At 34.8% G+C, this 21,433-nt stretch overlaps 1 protein-coding gene across 1 annotated transcript in view; it reads left to right on the top strand.

Moving 5' to 3' along the window:
- The window catches only part of LOC108360942 (putative tyramine receptor 2), a 138,575-nt gene extending 132,973 nt beyond the window's left edge, over positions 1-5,602 (top strand). Inside the window, exon 5 of the mRNA XM_017613426.1 lies at positions 4,439-5,602. Within this exon, the coding sequence (XP_017468915.1) occupies positions 4,439-5,377 (939 nt within the window). The 3' untranslated portion in view covers positions 5,378-5,602. The remainder of the gene's footprint in view (positions 1-4,438) is intronic.
- The last annotated feature ends 15,831 nt before the right edge of the window (positions 5,603-21,433 follow it).

The following is a 21,433-nucleotide window of genomic DNA, read 5'->3' as shown; positions in this document are numbered from 1 at the left end:
TTTTATTAATCTAGTTGTGTTTTAGTTTTACTAGTTTATGTTAACTATGTTTTTAAAAAATTTGATATTGAAAACAAATTTTAAAACTCAAAAAAATGTTTGGTAGGTTTTGGTTGGTTATGGTAGGAAATTTAGGTAGGCAAAAAAATTTGTCTGTGGCAACGCTGATTGGGCATTTTACAAGCCTATTAGGAAGTATACATATCTGTGTTCGTATAGAATAGTAGCTTATGTCGGAAGACTGGCTTTAGTATAATGAACCATTCGCAGCATACGATTGCGAAATACTCACTGGCGCCGAGTCGTTGAAGAACTCTTGGAAAATAAACGTAAAAGAGGCAGTTGCGATGCTAGCAAGTCAATATTCGTATAAAGTCTCATAAAAAAATTCCTTGTGGTTTAAAGAATATAGGAAATGGTCATTTACTAAAGCCAGCCTCCCGACATAAGCTACTATTTCATACAAACACAAATATATTCGTCTACATCTGAATCTTATCAGTGTTCTATGTAAGAACCAAAAATCAATCCTCTCGCCAATTAGAACTTTTGCTTTAAAAGAAAAATATACATAGTGCATTTACTCTATACAGTATATTTTGCTTAGCTGCCCATCCTTCTTCGCACGAAAAACTTGTGCGCTTAACCGAAAAAAAGCACTTAAGCGAATTTTCTTTACTACTTCAATGAGGAAGGTATCCGAATCCCTATGAAACCAAATAATGGAGGAGCACTTACCACTTAGAAATTACTGCAAGAGAAATTTTTTCCGAATGGTATCTAATTATCTATATAACTACATAAAATAATTGCCGTTTTCGTTGTTCTGCGAGATGAGCAAAATAAATAATAGCTTGTAAAATTAGGGTAAGGGTCTGATTATGCATACTTCGCATAACTTCGCACAACCATTTGTACCAGTGCACTAAAAGTGTAACTTAAGAAACTGTGAAGCAAAATCTAAACTCAACAGATCGCTAAGTTTTTAAAAGTTCTGCTAATTTCTGGGTAATGGAAAACATACAAAATACATACAAAGTACATACGAAATTACAGTTTGAAGTTTATGCGAAGTTGTGCGAAGTTATGCGAAGTATGCATAATCAGACCATAAGGGTAGAGTCAGTGCAGGTAAACGTAATACTTTCTTTGATAATTGATAATACAGTACATTTTGCTGTGCTGCCTTATTTGCTTAAGTGCACATTTAAGATACCTACCCCAAAATGCGCATCTGGGCATTATTTTTAACATTTAAAAGGAAACTGCTCCGATATATGCATTCAATACATCTGCGCATTGGTGATACCTGCCTTAAAAATTGCGCAACTATTATCAAAGAAAGTATTATGTTTACCTGCACTGGCCCTACACTTACCCCAATTTTGTAAACTTTTATCTATTTTGCTCATCTCACAGAACAACGAAAAAGGCTATAATTTTATGTATAATTTCTACGTGGTAAGTGCTCCTCCACTATTTGATTTCATAGCGATTCGGATACCTTCCTCATTGAAGTAGTAAAGAAAATTCGCTTAAGTGCTTTTTTCGGTTAAGCGCACAAATTTTTCGTGCAAAGATGGATGGGCTGCTAAGCATAATATACTGTAGTTGCAAATTTTTAAGGCAGGTATCGCTAATGTGCAGGTATGTTGAATGCAAATATCGGAGCAGTTTCCTTATAAATGTTAAAAATAATGCCGCTGATGCGCATTTTGGGGTAGGTATCTTAAATGTGCACTTAAGCACAAAGGCAGCAAAGCAAAATATACTGTACTTGGTCTGGCATTACTGTTTGAGCATTGATGTGCTTTTGGGAAACCAAAACGCCAAAATAATTGGAATTCTATGCTTGGTGCGGCACTCTAGGGAAACGAACTAGTGTGGTACCGGTTCGGTTCTAGTGCGTTTGGAACCATGACTAGTACGCGTTAATTCTCTTTTGCATGCTAGCGACTGGCGAATTTAACATTGCGATGTCCTAGGAAGTGTCAATTGTCCCCCGTTGCATCCCTTTGGCTCTAGTTCCGAACCAGTTCTAAATTCGACAGATAAGATATAGTTCGTTTTGCATCCCTTTTTCTATAGTTCCGAACCAGTTCAAAATTCGACAGATGAGATCCAGTTCGATCTGCATCCATTTTTTATATGTAGTTATTGTAGGAAGGACAATACAATCACAAATGTTTAAACGCATTTATTTAAAAATTTTTTTTTGGGATTTTGTTGTAGAATTGACCATATTTTTTAAAAAATTACCGAAAACTAAAATATTTAAAAAATTCGTTGTACCTAAACTTTATTGACTGACTGTATTAAAAAAAGCTGTGCGGGATTGCATAAAAAAAATTAATTTGTCTTTTCTTAAAAAAAAAGGTAGCTCTGGTGGCTTGCATTTTTAAATAAATTTAGTGAGAAAGCGATAATTATTTTGACACTTTTTTTTTAAATGCCTCTTTTTCTGCAACTGCATTGCCTTTCTCAATTGTCCTTCAGGATCTTGGCCTTTGTTTATGGAATCACTAAGTATAATGATTACACAGGCCAACAAAAATGAAAAAAAATGTTGGTGCGACAAATGTTAATGTTTTGATAGACTTTTTTGTGCTGATTAGGAATCCGTAAGTACAAAGGATCCAACACGTACAGGTTTTGAGAAAATCGAGGTCAAAGTGTCAAATACCTTGTGTTAGCGTGCTGAACCGTGTCTCGGCTAAGATCAACGCGTGTAGCAGCGTCGTAATAATTATGCATGGTGGGCCGGTGACGACGGACGGACGAGAGTTGTGCATTGAAATTATAGGCAGTACCCTATAAACCAGTTTTCAAGACATTATTTTCAAGGTCAATCTTAGAAAATTGCACACTCAGGGTTTAAGAGCTGTTTGAAAGCATTTGAGCAGACCGGGGCAGTGGATTCTTAGGAGCGTCAGGTTATTTGTGGAGCTCTAAAATGGCATTTTTCTGTTCAACCCAAATAAAAAATATCAGTTATGAAGATTCCAAACCAAAGGTTAAGTTATTTTTAAATCTATTCATATAACAAGTGACGTAGAAAACTACATCGAAGAAAGTTAACTGGTGTTAATTTTAAGGTCGTATGAGGGTTAAAAAATACAATTAAAATTAGTACACTGAACCTTATTAAAAATTATATTTGCTTTAATTTAATTAAGTTTTTTTTTTAATTACAAGTAATGCGATGCATCGCAAAACATCGATGTGACATCACGATGCATTGCATTGGGAAAAACATCGATGTACTTTTGTACGTGCGCATCACTAGCCTGCATTTGCCCAAATATACGGAATTATATCAAACTGTAACAAATTTGGAAAATAATAAATATTTATTATTAACAATAATGCAGCTTTCTTGCGTTATTTTTAACAATTAGCGATTTTAAATTTTGCTCCGACAGCACAAATTCGTAGAGAATTGTACAAATTCAAATGGATTCGATGATAGCTGTCTGCGAATTTCGAATTTCCTTTCGTAGCTATTCGGATTCAATGATAGCACGTTCGTAGATTTCACGAAAATCGAACTTATGATGGATTCTGTGATTGCCCTGATTATAATGGAAAGTCACGCTTACGCTGGGTACATGACCTAGCGGATTCGCGTCGCGCGATGGGATTGAAATCGCTACTAGCGACCAACCAAACAAATTCATATGGCAGTGTTTATGATGCAGCGATGTATACCGCCATAAAAATTTGTGTAATTGATCGCTGGTAGCGATATCGATCGCATCGAGCTATGCAAATTCGATAACTTATAACCGTAGCCTGCTTATAATGTTTTTCAGGCAAAAATATAATAAAACATTGACAAAGAGTTTCGCTTATTTGAATTGTTTTAAACTTTTTTCATGTTGACTATCGAATAGCATGAGCGGGGAAATTTATTTTTGTATGCAGTAAGTGGTCATAAGCAATAACCGCCTATGTATGTCAAAAATGCTGAATTCGAGAAAAACGTTTTAAACATTTGGATTGTAATGTTAGCTTTACGGAGAAACCAAAATATTTTCGCCTATAACTTTTTTACTAGCCTAGCCGGCGAGATGGGGATGTCACACACGCATGGAATAGTGGTTGAAGAATCATATATATCACATATAACTCCACTGTTTCTTAAGTCGACTTAGGCGGTTACTGCTTGCGACCACAGAAATATCAAGAAAATACCGATCGCAAAAGCAGATAACTAGTCAGGCAATAATAACAAAAAAAAAACAGTTACATACATATATGGGTGGTGTATTATTTGTATCGTATAATACAGTTTTTAATTTTTCGTTGTTACCACCATTAAATAAGGTAAAGGGGTTACTACAAAATAGGGAAATGACCCATATAATCAAAGTTACATATATATGTATTCTCACCCAAAAACACTTGCATTAATATGGCATTTCCATTAATTTTATAGAAATTCAAGCGCTACACAGCCGCCGACGTTGAAGCTGACATGGACCACGACTTTTCTGAACAGGAGCTTAGTTCGGGTCAGCGCAAGCATACAGCTGCACGTACATTATCCAATCCAACCCTTGCCAAGGAGTTACACGACATGATGCTGTCTGAAGGGGAGAGTGGTGTGGCGAATGCGACGGCGGCAATAAATGGCAACGGAAAAGGCAGTGGCGGTGAGTCCTCCTCCCATTGTCACTCACTTTTAACTCTCGCAACAGCCAATACCAAGAATAGTTGCTATGAATTAACGCGCCCATCGTCCCTTAAACGAACGCCTACTTCGTCCTCCACAGTAACAGTAATTACAAGCGGTTGTGGTGGTGCCAGCGGCACCAGTGGCGTCGGCGACACTCTAAATGTTTCTGCAGTTGATAGTGCGAGCGCCAGCGATCAGCATTGGCCTTCACGTACACTTAGCATTCGGCATCACCATCACATTGGCACGTCTAGCAGCACTTCAGGTATAAGTGGAAACGTTTTGGTTGGTAATGTGACCACATTGCCAAATCTGCAACCGGAAGCCGCTGCATTGACGCGGCACACACGAATCCATCACCATCACACTAAATCTTTTTCGAACCGCGTCACTTCGCTTAAGAAGGAGAATAAAACTACACAAACTTTGAGCATTGTCGTTGGGGGCTTCATCGCCTGCTGGTTGCCGTTTTTCATCTACTATCTTATAACCCCCTTCCTAGAAGAGCATGAAGTTAGCCGCACTCTGGCGAAGGGACTAACCTGGTTGGGGTGGTTCAACAGCGCCATAAATCCGTTCATTTATGCATTCTACAGTGTTGACTTTCGTACGGCTTTCTGGCGGCTGACGTGCAAACGCTTCTTCAGTGGTTCTATGAAACCGCAGTTTCCAACGAACACCATGTCCATTAGACGATAGTTATACGCTTTGCATGCATATTACGCATAGTTTAATAAGCCACATACGTACATATATAGTTACATGCATATGTATGATAGCATGTTCATGTACAAGTAAACAAATACATATCGCTCATTTACTTCAATAGTGTCATAACTAGACATCGGTATGAAATTGCATGTATTTGTTTAGTATCAAAGAGATCCTGGACCAAGACAGAAATTCTAAACGTTGATTTTTAAATTGAACGAAAAAACATCACAGCGCACGGCAGTGCGCGCGAGTGACGAAAGCAGCCACAGTAGCATGCTGAAATGACTCGCTTATATATACACGAGATTTGGAAATTTTTATCCAGACGTCCAATCGACATGTTTGAGATATCGTTGGAAAGGTCTTGCAGAGTGCGTCCAGAAAATGTATTCAAGCTTCATAAACGATTAACCGGATTCTTAAAAATTAGGCTAATGTGTTGCAAAACAAAAAAAGGTTTTTGTGCTTGTGCCGGTTTAAGGAGGCATGTGGGTACACCCAACATATTTAGGGCCGGTTGTTCAATGTCTGATTAGCACAAATCGGAGGTAGAAGCTCCGGTTAAGCACAACTACTGCTTTATCGATCACATGTTACATGCATGATGTCAAAATCGTCGATAGTGTAGTGGTAGTGATAACCAGACATTGAACAACCGGCCCTTAGTGTTGTTCAAACGATAGATTGTGTTTTGGTTCGTGTCTCCACTACGAGATGCTTTGGAATGTATGTGGCGTCTGTACGTACCTTCATTTAATTTTTTTCAAACTTTCAGGAATTAAAGTACAATAAAAACTAAGAAGGTCTTGCTCCAGAATGTTTTGATTTGTATGCCTGTGTGGGCGTGGCTGNATACCTTATATATTAAGTTCCGGCTACTAGTTGGAAAGATATAGAGGTAAATGTGTTTTGGTTCGTGTCTCCACTACGAGATGCTTTGGAATGTATGTGGCGTCTGTACGTACCTTCATTTAATTTTTTTCAAACTTTCAGGAATTAAAGTACAATAAAAACTAAGAAGGTCTTGCTCCAGAATGTTTTGATTTGTATGCCTGTGTGGGCGTGGCTGCTGCCTGAAATTCGAAAAAAGGCAATTTTATAAACTACCACTGAGGCCGCACTACTCAATCCATGTAATTGATGTCGATATCAGTAGAGCGATCTTCAAACGAGCTATCTAACGCTATCTTTTGTGTTTATAAAATATAAATATGTCATAACGATATCGCCTGAAAACTAAAAATCGGGCTGCTGAAAATATAGATTTCGAGAATTTTCTCAAAAACTGGTCAGTCGATTTTATTCTTAGTTTCCACAAATCTGGCCCGAAACCTTAGCTTTCATCTGGTATATAGCTTATAAACTTATTATATATTTATAAGCTTATTATATATTATAGCTTCCTAAACTATGTATTTGTCAATGTTATTGTGGCTTGTTAACATTTTTATTTTTAATATTGCTGCACTTGATAGTAGTTGGTTGAATAAGGAAAATGAATTAGCAACAAGAGTTTACGGGATGTACATAGCTCAGTGGTTAACGCTTCTGACTTTGAACATCGAATTNAAAAAGAAGTCTGATGAGGAGATGTGGTGATCTCCGAAATAGTGCTATAACTTCTACCGCTTAGACTTTGTTGCTTTTTCAATTTTTCCTAATAAACAATCGTGGTACAAAGCTCAATAAAAAATATTAAACATTTAGTTTATTGTTTGTATTTTCGTCGATTTTAAATTTACTACCCCAAAGTAATTGATATCAAATAAAACACCTCTTTGAGGTAAAATTTTCGAGTGACGAAAGCTGAACTAGAAAACACAAAATTTATTATATCAATTTCGTGACGAAAATTATACGCATTTTTTAACTGCCTTTGAAACGTACGGAAAATCATTTTTTATTAATTCGGAACGTTGCGAAATTCCGTTTGCTGCTAGAAACACAAAACAAAAACAGATCTTTTGCAACGATTCGTGTGAATAAAAAAGATTTTCCCTACGTTTCAAAGGCAGTTAAAAAATGCGTATAATTTTCGTCACGAAATTGATATAATAAATTTTGTGTTTCTAGTTCAGCTTTCGTCGTTTTACCTCAAAGAGGTGTTTATTTGATTGTACTTTAATTCCTGAAAATTTGAAAAAAATTAAATGAAGGTACTTACAGACGGCATATACATACCAAAGCATCTCGTAGTGGAGACACGAACCAAAACACATTTAGCTCTATATCTTTCCAACTAGTAGCCGGAACTCAATATATAAGGTATCGTTTGAAAGGTATTGACTGGCAAAAGCACAAAAACGTTTTTTGTTTCGCAACACTTTAGCCTAATTTTTAAGAATCCGGTTAATCGTTTATGAAGCTTGAATACATTTTCTGAACACACTCTGCAAAACCTTTCCAACGATATCTCAAACATGTCGATTGGACGTCTGGATAAATACTTCCAAATCTCGTGTATATATAAGCGAGTCATTTCAGCATGCTGCTGTGGCTACTTTCGTCACTCGCGCGCACTGCCGTGCGCTCTGATAATACCAACTAAATACTATAATACTTAAGAAGGTATTGTTATTAGATAAATACCATGTTGCCCACATAATATTTAGCTGGTATTTCAAGACACACAAATGGTATTTGCTCGGTTCGTAGTAAAAAAACTTGATGTCCGTAACAGGTATAATAACGATCACGCTTAATGTCAACCTGCTATGTTTTAGTCTGTCAGTGTGCCACCAAAAAAAAGGGGAAATTTGAAGCCATTCACGCAAAGACCTATTCAGACAACATTTGTTATATTTCAATATTTTCAAAGGCACGCAGCTGTAAAAGGTTTTATTTTATTCTTTAATGTGTAATTAATATGTATATAAACAAATGAGAACAATTTAGTAATCTCTGAAAGTACAAAGTGAAAATGAACTTAAGATATTAACTTTTTGATAATTACGTGTGACAGATTTCAAATTGTTACAGTTTATTTCCAACAATTCAACAATTTTGGAACAAGTTTATTTTTGCAGTGTACTACAACGCGAACCAAAATTTTGGAGTTATTGAACCTCCCTCGTATTATACGATTTTTGTTTCGTTGGATCACAAATAATTTTGTTAAATATACTGCGCTGAGTGTAAAAAATGTCTGCGTGTTTCTGCATTAAATTTAAGTTTTAAAAGGTGGCTTATGCCTCTTCAAACTCTTCAAAAATAATCTTAATGTTTAGCCTAAAGATTTCTTAACACTCTTTCGTTTGACACCCATATTTTAATATTTACTATAACTTATGCATAATTTAATTAAATTCTACCTTTTTAAACAAATGAAGACTTTCTTTGAAATGTTTTCAAACTACAACCTTCTTAAACCCCTTTCGTCTGACAACCATACCTAGTTGTGATACATATGAATTTCAATCATACTATTTCCCTTAATTCAAATTGATTTGATTTGATAGATTGATTGATTGATAGTTTGCAAGTAAAGCCTTTTCAAATCCATTTCCATTGATAACCATATTCAGCCTTATTCTGAGTTTCGCAAGAAACAAAATTCACCCAAAACTTTTTCATCCGCCCAAAATAAATACACGGAAACAAAAAGTGAACCGGTTCGGGGAAAATGAATCTCAAGATAATGCTGATTGTAGTAATTAATTCCCTTAATTGAATTTAATTGTTTAATAGGTGGCAACACTTTACATTTTCTAACCTAGATATTTATGAACCTTCTCCACACCGAGAAAATCACACTTTAAGCTACTTTGAATTATATTACATATATTTATATATAGAAAAGATGTAGTCCACAACATACTAAAAAATGAATAGATGTACTAAATAAACAACAATTGCATATTATTTGCGTATCTTTTGCATATATTTTCATATTTTTTTCTTATGCAAATTTTATAGAATTCCGATGTCTAGTCATAACTCAAAAAAGCTAGACTCGAAAAAAAAACAGCTTTAAAGGTTTGAATCTACATAGTATACGTACTCCCATAGTAAATATGAATACATATTTTGTTCCAGTTAGATACTGGTAATTGATTCAGCTATGGAAGAATTTCTGCATACTCAACTCAAACTTATATTTTTTTGGATTATGACACTATTGAAGTAAATGTGCGATATGTATGTAAGTGTTTGGAAAACTTTAAATGAAATTCACGAGCATGTCGTACTATTTATTTACTTTAACGAAAAAATTACAGATTTATCGTGGTTCGGCCATCATTAGTTTAGTTTTGCATATAGGAGATTCCATAAAAGATGTAACGCCAGTGACTGTAATTAAAACCTTTTAAAATCGAATCGCGTTACTTTATTTCGCGCCCTTGCTGCACAAACGCCATAGCTTAAAAAATAAAAAATTCGTACACGCAAAATTTAATCCAGAAGACAAAACTATCTTAAAACCTTACTTTAATTCCTCACTTTGGCCAAAGGGTGATTGTTTTCCAGTTATAGCTAAGCAACGTAGAAAAGTATAAAGATCCGCTTGAACCGTACGAAAAAGAATCACTACTGACCACTCCCTGGTGAATCGCAGCCAAACGCTTTCACCACTTATGTATGTACATTAGGGCGGTCCAAAAATGTATGGGAGAAAAGTAAAATCGGAAATTTAATGCTCTCACCACCTAGGATTGTTCTATACCGAAAAAAAGTATACCCCTGTTTTTTTATTTTAAAATCAAAATATATTTAGAGGTCGCTCAAAGCGCTCAAAGTTTCCCATGTATTTTGTATGGGGGAAAAAATACTTTTCGTAGATATGGCATAGAATCAATGAAAATCAAAGTTTTTCAATCTGAAAACTCTGCTTCTCTTCAGAGGAGTTCAGAGAATAATGCCCAATTGTTTATTTAAACATTTTTTAATTTTAACTATTTTTTCTTTTTTTCTTTTGTATATTTCTTTTTGAGTATTTGATTTTTTTGGGGATTTTTCGGAGACCCTTAAAAAATAGTTAAAGTTAAAAAATGTTTAAATAAACAATTGGGCATCATTCTCTGAAGTCTTCTGAGGAGAAGCAGAGTTTTCAGATTGAAAAATTTTGATTTTCATGGATTCTATGCCATTTCTACGAAAAGTCTTTTTTTGCCCATACAAAATACATGGGAAACTTTGAGGGCTTTGAGCGACCTCTAAATATATTTTGATTTTAAAATAAAAAAACAGGGGTATACTTTTTTTCGGTATAGAACAATCCTAGGGGGTGAGAGCATTAAATTTCCGATTTTACTTTTTTTGGACCACCCTAATGTACATACTTGGACTTCTGCGCACGGAACCAACATCCCAATTATTTTAGCTACTGCGCCTAAAACTTTAACTGTCACGTACTCAATAGGTGATAACTATAGCTCAGATTTGTATGCTAAATATTAAGGGCCAGTTTCTCAACGCCTGATTAACACTAACTATAGGTTAAAGATCGTAATCGACTCCCTGCTATATGTTATGTTAACCAGACATTGAGAAACTGGCCCTAAGCATTCAAATACATACATATGTACAATAAAAGCATAGACAGATGGCAGCGTTAAACCGGATCAACTCGTTAATTAGAGATTATTAATTATTAACTGCAGTTGATCCGGATTAAGTCCTAGGGCGGGTATAATACGGGTGACAAACGGGCTCGCTTATTTGCATAAACATCTTTCAGTTGCATGAACACATGCATTTTATTATTTCAAATGCGCATAAGCAGCCGAATATGTGCACGAAATTTTTGGGAATCAACTCCGATCAGGGGAATTCTCGATCACAACACTGGTAAAAACGGCCAGCTGTTGTCTTTTGTACAAGTAAGCAAACAAAGCGGGTGAGTTTGGTGTCCGCGGTAGACGAGTGGGGAGAGTTGCGTGCTACAAGCCTGTAGCCGTCAGGTTCGATCCTCTGTTGGAGCGATTGCCAAAAAATTTTTTGTTTTTATATATATTTTATCCTTTTTATTTTATTTCATTTATAAACTTTATTTTACTTTATTTATTTTTTCATTCGCTTTGTTTTATATGACATTTTTTATTCTACTATTAGCTAATTTAAATTTTTAGAGTTGAATTTTATTAAGAGGTCAACAACAACTAACTGAAAGCAACGTTAAAAAATTATAGAACTTATAAAAAAATAAATAAAAACGAAATAAATGAAAATTCTACTGGCCGTGGGACTCGAACCTACGACCTTGCGGCTCGTTAATCCGCATTACTGCCGTCTGTAATGGCAAAATTATTATGCGCATTTGTGTGCAAGTTTATCAGCATAAGCATGCCCGTCTGTCTCGCGTTTTAATTCCCACATTTATTTTAGATCAAGGGAATTTTCGATGAAAAAACTGACCAAAACTCAGAGAGCGTAGAATACAGAGAATATGCAAAACTAGCATACCTAGGCCTTTTCATCGGTAATGCAGTCACCATTACGAATTCAGATAAGAATCCAATTTAACTTGAAAAAGAACTTATTTGAACTAATACGGTGACTGCGTTACCGACGACAAAGTGGATGTGCATGCTAATTTTGCATTTTGTTTGTGTTCTAACAAAGCAGCGATTCCTTCATCCGAGGTAGCCGAGTGGGGAAAGCTGCGTACTACAAGCCTGCAGGTCCCAGGTTCGATCCTTGGTTGGAGCGATTTCCAAACAAAGTTTGTTTTTATTATTTCTTTAATTTTTTAATTTTATTTGATATAGATACTGAATTTTACTTTATTTTATTTTTAATATTTTTATTGAGCTTTATACCACGATTGTTTACTAGGAAAAATTTAAAGAGCAACAAAGTCTAAGCGGTCCCTGCTGAGGTCTAGAAAAAAGAAGTCTGATGAAGAGATGTGGTGATCTCCGAAATAGCTGCTATAACTTCTACCGCTTAAACTTTGTTGCTTTTTAAATTTTTCTTAGTAAACAATCGTGGTATAAAGCTCAATAAAAATATTAAAAATAAAATCTTAATAAGTCACAACAACATTGATATTTACTATATTTTATTCCGTTTTTTTATTTTATTTCATATTTTTGTTCTATTATTAGTTAATTTAAAATTTTACAGTTTAATTTTCCTAAAAAGTATAAAACAACTACTAAAAACAAAATTAAACAAGTAAGAAAGTCTAAGTTCGGGCGGAGACGAACATTAAATATTCGACGCAAGTATTAAATTTACATATGTTTTTCACCTTTCCGAAAACTACCACTACATGGTAAGCAGAGGTGGTTTTACTCCTATTTTAAATATCTTCAATAAAATATTCAGTTAGAAAGAACATATAAACTTATAAAGTCATATGTGGGCGATATCACGCCCATATTCCAAAATTCCAAATAAAGTTACTTCTTTTTTTGAGTAAATTAGCGTCCTTAAATTTCGAAATATAGAAGCTTCGAGCATTTCTGAAATTCACTGTTATATGAAAAGTGGCCGTAATTTTAGAGTTTGGTACAAATTCGTGTAACGGTTACCGAGATACATATCTGTGATCATAAGTGGGTGGTGCACGCCCATTTTCCAAAATTGTATCATAAACGTATTTCTTGGTAATGAATTATTGCAAGCATGAATTTAAATAAATTAGTTTTTTATTAGTATTTACTGATTTATCGAGGATTTCGTATTTTTCTAAATTACCGTTATATGTGATTTGGGTGTGGTTATTGTCCGATTTTAAAAATATTCAGCCATTTGATATGCTGTACCAAGTAGGGATGGGTAAATTCGATATTCGAATCTTCGATATTCGAATTTTAATCGCATTTTAGCTCCAAAATGGCGAATTTTTGAAATCGAATTTTGTGTTGCTAAAATTCAGGATGAAATCGATTTTTCTAGAAAAAATTTTATATTTATTTCCAAAAAAATCAACTCTTCAACTTTCTTCTTTCTGACTAAATTTGCCATCACTGTGTGTGGCAAGTAAAAAATTCATGTTTTTCGATCTGATGCATCGAGACAAAATATCTGTGCCAAGAAGGAACTGTTATTATTAAATTAAAAAATAAAAAGTACTTTTTTTGTCGATTTTTTATTTTAAATTTGTAGAGGCTTTTACGTTGGTAGCACGAAGCTTTTTCCTGAGAAGACCCCTAGTAAAATTTTCCTGTGAGTAATTTTCTAGAGTAACGACCTTCCAAATTTGCTTTTTGCGGGATTTATTGAAGTAAGGATCAAAATTACTTATAGGTTAAAATGTTCTATGAAAATATTANATCATAAACGTATTTCTTGGTAATGAATTATTGCAAGCATGAATTTAAATAAATTAGTTTTTTATTAGTATTTACTGATTTATCGAGGATTTCGTATTTTTCTAAATTACCGTTATATGTGATTTGGGTGTGGTTATTGTCCGATTTTAAAAATATTCAGCCATTTGATATGCTGTACCAAGTAGGGATGGGTAAATTCGATATTCGAATCTTCGATATTCGAATTTTAATCGCATTTTAGCTCCAAAATGGCGAATTTTTGAAATCGAATTTTGTGTTGCTAAAATTCAGGATGAAATCGATTTTTCTAGAAAAAATTTTATATTTATTTCCAAAAAAATCAACTCTTCAACTTTCTTCTTTCTGACTAAATTTGCCATCACTGTGTGTGGCAAGTAAAAAATTCATGTTTTTCGATCTGATGCATCGAGACAAAATATCTGTGCCAAGAAGGAACTGTTATTATTAAATTAAAAAATAAAAAGTACTTTTTTTGTCGATTTTTTATTTTAAATTTGTAGAGGCTTTTACGTTGGTAGCACGAAGCTTTTTCCTGAGAAGACCCCTAGTAAAATTTTCCTGTGAGTAATTTTCTAGAGTAACGACCTTCCAAATTTGCTTTTTGCGGGATTTATTGAAGTAAGGATCAAAATTACTTATAGGTTAAAATGTTCTATGAAAATATTACCCATGCAATTTTATTATATATGTCTTAACCTTTAATTTCGCTCAGACATATATTTTAACTATTTTTTTGAAAACTACTTAGGCCGAGACATGAAAACTTTAGTAGGCCATGAAATAAAAATACGAGCTAACTTTCGCAAATCCACCGAGTGCTTTATTACTGGATGTGTATACTTTCAGAAAATGTTAGCAAAGTCTGGGCTGGTTTGGGCTGTCCTACAGTGTAATTTGAGTTTCACTTTTTAAACGAGTGGCCAATCTCTTCAAGCACCTCAAAAATATTGTAATTGTTGCGTAGTAATTTAAGCACAACACTTCTCTAACTAAATTCGACTTTTCAAACAGGTGACACCCCTCTTAAATGTAATTAAAAAATAAAGTTTATTCAAAATAATTTCGATTGATACCCATATTGGGGTAATTTATTTAACTTATTAAATAATTTGATTTTGATTTTCTTACATACATTCATATGGCACAAAGCTAAAACCATACTACACATCTACAGGGCAAGCCCTTTCATTTGACACCTACCTCCTTTTTGAAAATCGAACGAACGATACAGATTTTATGACATGGTGTTAAATATTTAACGCAAACATATCCGAATTCGATTAAGAAGTTTCACTTCAAACATTTTTTCAAAAATTCGAAAAAATTCGAATAAATCGAATTTGTACCGCCAAATTTCGAATCGAATAATCGAATGGTTGGGCAATGCTCGAAATTCGGAAAAAATCGAATTTCAACCCCCCACTACCCATCCCTAGTACCAAGGCCAACAACTGTACCAAGTTTGGGAGAAATTGGTGGAGCGGTTACCAGGACATACGCATGTAATCATATTTTATTATTTCTTGTCTAAAAATTATTGTAAATATCAATTTTGAGTGAATAATCTTCAGTAGTTACTAAAATGTCGCAGTTTTCGTATTTCTGAAAACTACCGTTTTATGGGTGGTAGGCGTGGTTATTGTCCGATTTCGCCCATTTTCAATACGCCCGAAAGAAGTATACGTACTAAGTTTCGTTAAGATATCTCAATTTTTACTCGAGTTATCGTGTACACAGACGGACGAACAGACAGTCATCGCTCATTCGATTTCTCTTTTCATTCTGATCATTTGTGTTAACATTTGTCTATATCTATCTCGATTCGTTTTGCCTGTTACAAACAACCGTTATGTGAACAAAGTTATAATACCCTTGTGAACAAGTGCGGTCGGGTATAAAAATATACAAATTATAATCTATATATATAAAAAATGATGTATGTATGTGTATGTGTGTAGGATATCTTCTTAGAAACCCGGAGAGTGTTAGTGTGAAGTTAAGGTATTTTTGAAAGAGTTACCACCTGTCCGAAATATAAAATTTATTTAAATATCAGACTTCTTTCAGTGGGATTTGATCCAACCAACCCAGCTGACTCAGCCAGTAGCGTACGCACCGTGCGAAGTTCGCCTTGTAAATTCTTGTTTTTTTCCACTTTCCAAAATAGCTGTCACTTCTACCATTTTTTCAAAATTATTGTTGCTTTTCCACAATAGTATTTCATTAAAAACGGCCTCAAGCTCAATAAAAATTGTTGAATATAATTTTTATAAGGCCATAAAATAGCAAAAACAAATAACTTAAAGACGAGCACACCCAGGGCCGCGGAGAGGGGGGGGGGCAGCCAGGGCAATCGCCCTGGGGCCCGGAAGGTTTTTGGGGGCCCGGAAAGGCAAAGCAGTATTGACAGTACTCGAACTAGGATTTCATAGATACATACATAGGTATTTTGTTGCTACAAAAAATTGTTTTAAAATTGAAGTGTTTAACTTAACCAAATCACCAAACTAAAATTATAAGCATCCAATCAAATACTTACCTTGTTTATACATACATATAAAAAACGGTTCTGACGACACAAATTTGTCAAGTGTTTATACGAACGCACCTAAATCGATAGCAAAGAAATCGTCTTGAACTGACATTTCGCAACAGTGAATGTGAAATGAAGAAACAGCTGATTTTTAAAGCGCTTTGAACAAAATTTGTGTTTATACGATCCTTGAAACCGTCTGGAGATAATAAGAACCGATTTGAAAACGAGTACAAGCCAATGCGCTTAGTTTGGTTTATACATGTGTTTTGAGCAGCGACCGTAGTGAATGGAAGCGTTGTATGCTTGCGTATAAACGTAGTAACTATCGGTTTGGTCGTATTGCTTTTTCATTTTTGTAAAAGCCAGCGACATCTGTAAATACAGGCTGATAATGAACTAGAGCGTTAATTTGAAAAAATTAGTACACTTGAATTGTTTTGCGAAGCGCAAATTTGTGCAAACATATGAGTATGCCGTGGATAAGCTTACGTTGGTCAGTTTCGCGTTAAGTGTTGCAAGCTTCGTATTTCTTTTGTCAGTGGTGCAATTATTGGTAAAATTTTTAATTTGTGAATGTAATTTTGGTTGTAATTCTTCACGGGCCTTCTAAAGACATACACTAAGCACTGATTTATAAAATTTAAAGGTAAGAATCTATTAAATAAATGAAATGAAAAAATTTAATGCATCTCTCATTTACTTCGAGAGTTTCACGACTCAAACATCACGATTTTACAGTTAAATACAAAAAAAAAAATGTGACAAGACGTTTTGAAGCCGTAAATGACATTGCGATTAAATTTAGTTTTTTGTGGAAGTATCAGGATCTGTCGGAAGAAGAGCTCAGAGAAAAGGCAACGGCATTCTGCACGATTTATGGCATCGATATTTCTACGGATCTAATAGATGAAATCATTCATCTCAAAGCCATCCACTTAGCAAATTTGGGATGTGATTCGCTGCCACCATTTCAACTTCTGAACAAACTTCATGACTTGAAGATGGAAGTATTATTTCCTAACATCTGCATAGCATTAAGAATATTTTGCACACTTCCAGTCAGTGTGGCTGAAGGGGAGCGTTCTTTCAGTCTATTGTCTCGCGTAAAAAATTTGTTGCGTTCTACTATGAGCCAAAATCGCTTGACAAGCCTTGGAACATTGGCATTGGAGTCCAGCTTTGCTCGCAGCATTAGTTTTGACTCAGTAATTTCCATATTCGCAGACCAAAAAGCACGGAAGGTTTTCCTTGGATGATTCAAGCTCTTAAAATGTATTTAAAAAGGTTAATGTAAGCAAATCAAACAATGAGATCTAACATTTCATTTACATATCGACGTGCCATACGAAAACTAACACCAAAAATTTTGTGTCTGAAGAAAACTAACACTTTTATTTTTTGTCTGGCGAAAACTAACACTTTCAATCTGTGTCTGACGTTTTTTCTCTGAAGAATATGTACTAGCTAAAAGTGTTAGTTTTCGTCAGACACAAAATAAAAGTGTTAGTTTTCGTCAGACACAAATTGAAAGTGTTATTTTTCGTCAGACACAAAATAAAAGTGTTAGTTTTCTTACAGAATTTTAAAAGTGTTAGTTTTCGTAAAAAATTTAAAAAGTGTTAGTTTTCGTATGGCACGTCGATATGTATGTAAGTGCTCTAGTAAATCTTATTTTATATGAAATAAAACTGACAATGTGAATTGAAAAATTTTTGTATGTTATTTTTTTACTAGATTGAGTTTATTTTTTAGGGGGGCCCGCAAACGCGAACTGTCCCAGGGGCCCGGCTCGGCTCTCTGCGGGCCTGAGCACACCTTAAAGTTAAACATTCTAAAAATAGAATTATTAACAAAAATCAACAACCACATGATCAAGTTTATATAGCACTGGAATAGCTGCTCTTGATTGTAGTTAGCTTCACAAATGAAAAAGTGGAAAAAAGCAACAAGAATTTACAAGGCGAACTTATCACGGTGCGTAGGCAACTGGCTGAGTCAGCTGGGGTCGTTGGATCGAATCCCACTGAAAGAAGTCTGAAGAGGAAATGTGGTTATTTCCGAAATAGCTATCACTTCTACAATTTTTTCAAAATTATTGTTGCTTTTCCACAGTAGTTTTTCATTAAAAACGGCCTCAAGCTCAATAAAAACACAGGCCGACAAAATTTCATTTAGTTTTCTAACCAAGAATCGGACTGTACTTTTCCGAAGGTCTTTGACGTTGCTGAATTCGAATCTGACCCCAGAATAGCCCAGTTACGTCAGGTTTTCGAGATATTCTAACCTAAATGTACAAAAATCACGAGTTTTGGGCCCATTTGAGCTACTGTAACGCAATGAAAATTTTTTTTTTCAGAACGATCATCTCCTTATCTAAAAGTACTACTCCTACCACTTTATCCAATATACCTTATTTTCAGAATATCAACGAATTTACTAGACTCAGTAAATTCAACAGACGACTTCTCGGTGACAAATAAAGATTTTTTAAACTTTAAAATTAATTGGAGGGGAGGAGTAGTACTTTTATGACGATATGATCTTTCTGAAAAAAAAATCAACGTGTTACAGAAGCTCAAATGTGCCCAAAACCGTGATTTTTGTACTTTTAGGTTAGAATATCTCGAAAACCGGATGTGTTAGGCTATTCTGGGGCCAGATTCGAATTCAGCACGTCAAAGAGCCTCGGAAAAGTATAGTCCGATTCTTGGTTAGAAAATCTTGTTGGCCTGTGAAATTGTTGAATAAGAAAGTTTGTAATATTTTTTCCTTATGCGCATATTAATGCTCTGTGCACCAACCGCTAAAGCACGGTTAAATATTGTTGCTGTATCTTGGTAGTTTTCTACAACATTCATTAAGAGAATACCTACATAGAAAACATTTTGTTACCTGAGTTCACATAAATAAAAGGAATGCAGAATTATTACATTCGATTTTATTTTAAGGCGAGGGTAGTTAAATATTTGTTTACGAGAGTATATTTTGTTTCCCAAGTTTACCTAAATAATGGCTTCATAAATTTTGGAATTTTTCCCAACATTCTTTAAGAAAATACCTGCATACAAAGAAATTTTTCTTTATACACTAATTCAGATAAATAAGAGGTTGCAAAAGTCGACCTGCTTTTTTTAATTTATTTCAGTGAAAGTAACTGTAGAGAATATCTTCTGTTTGCATACGTTTTAGCATAGATAAAATCTAAGGATTTTTAATATTTTTAAGTGGAAGGGACCTTCAGAAAACATATTTATATCATTTGCCTATAGGCGCGTTTATAAGACGTAGCTGTTGCCTCACCGTTGGCTATTTGTCTTAGAAACGCACAGTTGAGTAGTTCCGCTCAGCTCAACAGTTGGCAACTGTCCGCCATTTTTTCCAGCGGAAAATTATTACGCTACCTGAACTCAACGTATTGGGCTTAGCATAAACAGCTGATCGAAAATATTTACGCCGCTTATATTAAATTCAACGCCGCTTTGTCCGGAGGCAGTTGCAAACAAATTTATTATATTTTATATTGCTGATGTGATTAGTAACTAAAATATTTTATAATAATACCACGTTTCTAAATATATTTTTTTTTAAGATGTTTGCTATATAATTATACACTGTTTAATTCATTATAACATTGAATGGTTTTTTCAACACGGCGGCAGCTCAGCGTTGAATTCTAAGTACCATCGGCACAATTATCTCTATTTATTGCAATTTCATTTGTTTACATTTATCAGCTGTTTATTTGACAGCATATTCATCAAGCCGTAATTGTTGGGTCCAACAGTTGCCAGCAGTTTCGTAGCTGTTAAGCTAAACAGCTACGTCTTATGAACGCGCCCTGTGTTACAAAAATATAAGGTCGCATAGCTAATACATTCGCTCTTAGCGAGTGTAGACACTGCGCAAACGATAGTGAATTATTATTTACATTCACAAAAAAAAGAAAATAATGCCACCGAAGAAAACATCAATCGAAAGAAAAACTCCCAAAAACAAAAAAGTCGAATGAAATGGAAGACAACGAAATGTTCGACTTCAACAAAATCGAAACAGAGTGACCAGCTCGAGAAATGTGGAAACGAAAAACCAACGGGAATCTCTCCTTCATCAAAATGGTGTGAGAGCTTCAACCTCTAGAGACGCTGAAACACTACAACAACGAGGATCTCGCCTCCAACAAAATCGTGTGAAAGCTTCCTCTTCCAGAGACGTTGAAACTTTAGAACAATAAGAATCTCACCTCCAACAAAACCATGTGACAGCTTCAACCTCCAGAGACGCTGAAACACTGGAACAATGAGAATCTCGCCTTCAACGAAATCGTGTGAGAGCTTCAACCTTCAGAGATTCTGAAAATCCCGAACAACGCAACGAATGGCTTCACACTAATCTATCACGACTGACACATTCATGAAAGAACACCATTAATGCTGGCGGCATACAATTATGAAAAAACCAAGCCTACAAAAATTATGCTGATGTCGCCATTGAACCGATGAATAATATATTGATGTATTGATATTTTTGAAACATCGATAATATCGGTTCGAAATTCGATGTTTGCCATCGATGTTTACAATTTGCTAAAATCGGTAAAGAATGTGCTATTTAAATGGTAAACTAGTTTTGCCATCGTTAATTGAAACACCTGACCCACTTCTTAGTTACCTTTCTGGCACTACTCCTATTTCAAACCACTTTTTGAAAAACATACGCAAGTACAACTCTTGCTTTCAAATGACTTCGTTTGGAGCAACGAAAATTATATCTGAAGGCGGTTACATGCCAACATTCAAAGTCCAAAGCCAAATATACCACAGTATCGGTTCATTACGCGTGGTGCCACAACAAGATGCAAAATTTCAGCAAATTCATTTGACTGGAAAGGATGACCTGGAAGTAGAAAAGTGTTGCGCAATTAGTTCTGGGATCCGACGTGAATCATTTCAAGCTTGCAGGCCGTGTTCCATGAGCAAAACAATCTGATTCGCTTTTTTAAATAAACGCTCACGATGGCCAAATTACAGTACAATTGACTTTATTGTACAACAAACACTTTACAATACTTGTTTATGCAATAACTTGTTAAGGCAATTAAAACACTTTACAAAATTGCTATCTGCCATTTCCTTAGCAAAGTAAATATGATTTATTCACATTGTTGTTATTTTTTTACACACCTTTCCTTATTCAAAAATTTGCAATTTCATAAAATTTAAATGTCTATTTTTCATATTGCTTGAGCGTTAGACGATCTTTGGTCCA

The sequence above is a fragment of the Rhagoletis zephyria genome, unplaced genomic scaffold (genome assembly GCF_001687245.7).
Source record: "Rhagoletis zephyria isolate East Lansing unplaced genomic scaffold, Rhagoletis_zephyria_1.1 Rzeph_scaffold_00660, whole genome shotgun sequence".
In the NCBI taxonomy this organism is placed as follows: Eukaryota; Metazoa; Arthropoda; class Insecta; order Diptera; family Tephritidae; genus Rhagoletis; species Rhagoletis zephyria.
This window is presented reverse-complemented; position numbering and strand designations above follow the sequence as displayed.